The sequence below is a fragment of the Acanthisitta chloris genome, unplaced genomic scaffold, assembly GCF_000695815.1.
Source record: "Acanthisitta chloris isolate BGI_N310 unplaced genomic scaffold, ASM69581v1 scaffold10539, whole genome shotgun sequence".
NCBI lineage: Eukaryota > Metazoa > Chordata > Aves > Passeriformes > Acanthisittidae > Acanthisitta > Acanthisitta chloris.
The window spans coordinates 20,415-26,370 of record NW_008691990.1 but is presented as its reverse complement, the minus strand read 5'-3'; the positions used below and the strand labels follow the sequence as shown (position 1 = coordinate 26,370).

The following is a 5,956-nucleotide window of genomic DNA, read 5'->3' as shown; positions in this document are numbered from 1 at the left end:
GAGTGGGGAGGGTGCTAACAGGGCTACACATCAGGTAGTCATAGCTACATAGTAGGAGGATGCTGTGGACCTGTAGGAGCTGCCTGGATGGACAGAACAGGGTAGATCTTAAAATACTGTGATTTAAAAAATAACATGAGACATCAATAAAGTTGGGAGATAAAGAACACAATGTGGTGAGGGGTGAGATCCTGCTATCATCAGGTGAAGGAGGGGGAGGGATGACCTTCATTCATTCACAGCAGTTTGCCCACCCATCTGCACCTGGTCCAAGTCAAACTCCCCATTACCCACCTCATCTACAGCTGGAATTGAAGATGTGACTCCCATAATATGTATGTCAGGGTCAGGTTTAAGGGATACACCAGCCACTCCTGCTGTACCAGCACTGCTTCTCTGTGTGTTGCAGGCAGTGCACTTTTTACCTTCCTTCACAACAAGACAACACTCTTGTCTGTCCAGCACATAAAATCCTGAACCAATACCAGTTTTGATCCCATCACAGCTCATGCCTGGGTTTTCAAAAACAGCATTCCTCAACTATCCTAACTTCCAGATTTGCATGGAGGAGGGCAGTAAGTTAGCAGGAGAGCCAACCCCAGCCCAGGGAAAGACCAAGAGCTCTGCAGACTTGGCAAAAGGCAGCTCTGCATTACTCCACATGAACAACCTTAGACCCTTTGCTTAAAGGAGGACTAGCCCTGGGGCAAATCAGATTACTTTCACACCTTGCCAGAGCCTCCTCTAAGAAGCTTTTATGCAATTTGTCTACAACATCATTGATCCACCTCCACTGTCTCCAGTGTACAGAAATCTCCCACAATTTTACAGAAGGATACCTGTCACCCTCACACAGAGTGCCTTTCTTCAAGGCTGTGCAGGAGAAGGTGCCATTGGCAGCACACAGCAAACAGCAGTCCCACAGATGTGGACTAAAACCCATGCTGCAAACGGCCCAGGAGCTTGTTTGCCCAGCAAACCTCAACAGGCTTAAGTGAGATGCTCTGTTTGGATAGGGAACACTTAAAACCTCTTGCACACTATGATTTCCAGAGCAAGGCAGGACTCCTTAAACAATATTGGTGCAGAAGATCCATGCTGGTGCAGGGCTTTGTCCCTCCATCCAAAACACGGTGTCATTTGGCCTCATCACTAGCACTTTGCTCCTGTGTAAAGCCATTATGACACCAGAAACTGCAGCTCACTTAGAGTCCTGCCATGCACTACCTGTTTTGTAAAGCACTTCCAAGAACAATCTGTGCACTTGATTAATGCGAGTGGGGAACCTCTTTGCAATCCAGAGCCAGTCTGGCAGGCGTTTAGGCACTGCTGGGCACCCATTTAATGTGGCACTGGCAGCTCATAAAAATGTCAGGTCCATAATACTTCTGCTCTTTAAATTCAGTTTTGTTCCCTTGCCAAGAGCAGTAACTTAGTCTTCAATTCACCAACCCAAGATCCCAGGGGCTGCCAGAAACTTGTGGGGGCCTCCCCATCGTGCTGGAAGGAACACCATCCGGCACTATCCTGCAAATTTCCTCTCAACTACAGACATGACTGATCAACACAGATGGTGCTGCAAGGGGAGATTATTAGCTCTTCAATGGGGTTTAATTTTGATCCTTGATAAGTGTTTAAAATGAGAACTCCCAGAGTGCAATTACCCATTGTTATGGGTTCAAGGAGAAATCTCTGCTCCAGAAAAAGGCAAGTCCCTGAGATCAATCGATCAAGGTAAGCAATAAGGGATTTGAACCAATGCCTCTATAAATTGACTGCCACTGCCACAGGCACACAGAGATGTAAAAGCAAGCTGGTGAAACAGGATTTGGTCCTTCAAGACATAACCTTTAAGTGCCATATAAGAGTACTCTTGGATTTCTTCCGTTGGCATATATGATTGAATTTTGCTGCTCAATTCATCCTAGCATAAAAAGAGTACGCCTGAATTTTGCCCTCTGCATTGAGATGGCTTGAGCTGGGTCTGTTGGACATAGTGCCTCTCATGAGCCTCTCCCCATCAGGGCAGTGGTATAGTGGTAACATGTTGCAGAAGTCCCAGGGGATGCAGAATATCCCCTAGAACAACTGCTGAATGATGGAGCAATAGCAAAATGGCCCTGTGCCCTTCCCATCCTCTACAACACACTAAACCAAACCTGTGACTGGGTCATTAACAGTCAGAAGGCACAATCAAGACACTGGCTTTCCTAGGAAGGAGATGAGCTGTCCACAGAGCAGCCCACCCAGACCTACTGGCATGCTGCTTGCAGTCAAAGCCCAGTGCCAGCAGAGGCAAATGCATTACCATTTCTCCACTTCCACTTCAGCCACAGGAGGTGTTTCTGCATGGGAAGGTTTATCTCACACGAAAGTTTGCTGTGACTGACTAAATATCAAAACAAACTTAGTCACACATGGGAAATGCAAAGCTTGCCAGACACTGCCAGCCTCCCTCCCTGCCCACCGAGCTCAGCTATGGCAGCACTTCTTCCCTCTCTCCTTTGCTGCTGTTTTCCTCTTTGTGGGTGTCAGTCCAGTGCAGGAATCAGTCCTTTCCCAGCTCCCTGTAACCACCAACGGCTCCACACCAGACTGGGGTTGCACCAGTAACACTGAGACCAGTTACTACCATTCATTTCTGCCCTCCAGCAAAAGCCTTTCTGATAGATGCACCAAAAGTAGTGTGATTGGGGGGTTTACCCATTTTAGGGGTATCCAGGTAAAGTGTAATGGATGCACTAATGTTTTAGAACAGGAGCTGATCTCCTTTACCTGGGATGCTTTGCCTCCTGGAGACCAGGGCTGCGTCCATCCCACCAGAGTCCTTGCTCCCCTTCGAGTAAGGGCCATCGTCTGTGAGCAGAGCAAACACAGAAGCTGAAATTAGTACCAAAAGCCACAAACAACTGAACCAGAGCACTTTAAAAAGTTGTCCTGGTGATACCAGAATTGGGACCACAGCTGTATCACAGACTGTAGGGAAGAAAAACCAGCCCTGGCTTTGCGCTGTGCCACGTGGGCTATCTCGCCTCTTAGAGAGGGAGGGAAAGAAACAAGAAGGCAATAACATTATCTGATTTATTCTTCTTGGAACTAATCCGTTAGGAAAGAACAAAATTCCCTTACTCCTGTAATTATGTGGAACAGCTGAGGACAGAGAAAGCTGTGGCATTAGTCTCACAAGTTTTAAGCCTGTCATTATGCTTGTGAAGAAACTTACGGTCTTTGGAAATGGAGTTATACATCAGGACACTAACAGGGCACTAAATCACTATACTTGAACGAAATTGCCTATTCTTAAAGATCCCATTATTTCAAAGTCACATTTTCCTGCTGCTATTCCAGCCTCTGTACAATATAGAGAGCACCTTCTCTTAAGTGATTTAAAAGGGAAAAAAAATGTAAGAGTAAAGTGAAAATAGTATTATGCACTGTAAATGCACCATGCAGCACAAGCTGAAATTTAAAGTATCTGAATATCTTTGTATTCTCCTGTTGGAAGAATCCTACCGAGTTATCACAGAGCTTATTTGCAGAGAAGGGAGCATGCTTCTACAGATCTCACTGCCATCAATCTAAAACATCTATCGTTAGGGCATTTCCTAAAACGCCGGCACTTTGTTGATCAATAATTTCCAGTAACCACGCAGTATCAAATAACTCCCACTCTCAGTGACCACATTCCTAGATTGCCATTCCCGATTTTTCAATAGCTGTGAAAGTTTAGAAATCATACATGATAGTATAAAGAAGGGTTACTGAAAACCTTAGCCATTTATTCCTGTCCACAGCCCTTAAGCAACATATATTTAAGTTACAGAGAAGATTTTGTCTGGCTCTATACAAAGAGAACAATTAGTTTTGTTCAGCCCCATTCCAGACACTGATCTGTAGAGATCAAAAATCAAATGTTCATTTTGCGGGCAGCCCACTTTCTCCAGAAACAGAAAAATTATGGTGTAAATTGACTCACATGGGTTACACAACAACTAGGAGGGGAATTTTGCTCAAGGGCTTGAATATTTCTTTAAAGAGAAATGAATAGGCTTCCATCTATTTAAGTAATTAAAAAAAAAAAAAAAACAATTATCCAGTTTTATTTCTCATTGCCCCAGCTGAAGTAACTACACAGACTGACAAAACTCTGGGAAAGTTTTGGCTGACTCAAGTCTGCACTTTGAAGCATAAAAAGTTTCAGCTGAAAAAGAAACACTAGTTTTTCAGCCCAAAATTTGCAACCCATAGAAAGACAATGTAGATAGATATTCAGACCCCAGACTTTTCTCCTGTGTCACTTTGAATGCTTTTACATCACCACTGAACTGAAGCTTTCTAATGAAGCAAGAATTAGCACTTGGCCCCGAGGCTATGCTGAGCTACACTAAGTCACTGCTGCTAAAACACTTTAACCTTGCTACCTACCCAGACATCCAGGGCCTCTATGAAACAGAGGAATGAAGCTCTGCCTTTCCAGATATAAGGGGAAGAACAGATAGGGCAAACCAGCACTGTCCTGACCATGGGGATCTTGCAGCATTGTTCAATGCTGACAGTGAAAGTAGGAGTGCTTAGCTAGAAAATTACAGCAAGCACCAAGGTGCACCACTGATTTCAGACAGGTGCTGGCACAACCTGGAATCACTCTGAGAGCAAAAGGCTTGAACATGAATTTTGCATTTTTAATAGCAATGGTTCTTTGGGTGATGGGGAGGCCAGGGTCAAAGTTAATATGGGTTTAATGATTCTGGAAGGTTTAATTTATTTGGGACAGTTTAGCTCCAGCATACAATTTAAATTTTTGTTTTAAAAAAGAAAAGACCCATGCCAGCTCTGCTTCAGTAGCTGTTTGATAGTGATAAAGATTCAGAGCTTTGAACCTCTGCCACTGTTGTCCATGTTCATCTTAGTTTCTCTCTCCAGAAGGTCTTTCCTAATATCTTTACCCTCTTTCTGTCACCCCATGCCCTGCAGAACCGCAGAGTCAGGTAACAGGGATGGTTTGGGAGTATAAAGCAAGGTGGCATTTCCTGGGGGAGCAGCAGAACAATGCCATTCCAATTGCTCCCTGCTCACGCCACTCAGCACAGCAGCTACAATCTCCCTTTATTTCTTTCCCAAATGCAGCAGCACATTGGAGGAGGAACCCCAAACATAGGATAGTCAGCACAAGGTTGCACTTGCACTATACCCTGGGATATCCAGGGCTGGAGCCTCTCAACATCACTGGAGCATCAGTGTGCCTTCGGTCACACAGGACACTGCAGATGGTGAGGACCACCCCAGCATGCAGCCCTTCCAGCTGAGAGCATTGCTGCCAGCTCTGACCCCAGGTAACGTGCTCAAGGCAGCAACATTCTGCTGCGAATGGGATCCCTGCATTCCTGGGAAACCACGCAAGATGGTTCCAACATTCTGCTGCGAATGGGATCCCTGGGAAACCACGCAAGATGGTTTGAAGCCAACTCCATAATCTGCTGGCAAACTAAAGCAGTCAACCATCTGTTTCACATAAACACACCACCCTGGACCAGGCAGCCACCAGCACCTTTCTGCGCATCCTTTCCCCATCACAACCCTAATCAACGTTGATATGAAACTCCAGTTAGCTATTGGTTACCCTCCCAACCCCAATCACTGTTGGCAAACATGCCTTGGCTTCCCTTTCAGCAAGCAGCCAGGTTGCCTGTGCATTAACAACAGCCTCCACCAGCAGCCAAGTGGCCAGGAGCAGTGACCCGAGCTGCAGGCGCTGCTGCAATTAGCGGCGCATCCCCCGCGCCGTCCCACGCTGCTCCGCCGGCAAATCATTAGCACCACGGCTCCCCTTTCCTTATTGCCTCCCCGTTCCAAACTCAGTTGATTATGCGAAAAACGTTTGGTTTTTTTCACTCATTATCTGGCTAAAATGTCTGAACAGGAAAGGAAGCTGCCACGCGCCTCCTGCCGAAATGGG

The 5,956-nt window shown here is 45.8% G+C and overlaps 1 protein-coding gene across 1 annotated transcript in view; it reads right to left on the bottom strand.

Moving 5' to 3' along the window:
• Nucleotides 1–2,815, bottom strand: part of GRIP2 (glutamate receptor interacting protein 2) — a 57,142-nt gene extending 54,327 nt beyond the window's left edge. The window contains exon 1 of the mRNA XM_009082482.1: nt 2,776–2,815. Coding sequence (XP_009080730.1) covers nt 2,776–2,815 — 40 coding nt within the window. The remainder of the gene's footprint in view (nt 1–2,775) is intronic.
• Nucleotides 2,816–5,956: the final 3,141 nt, after the last annotated feature.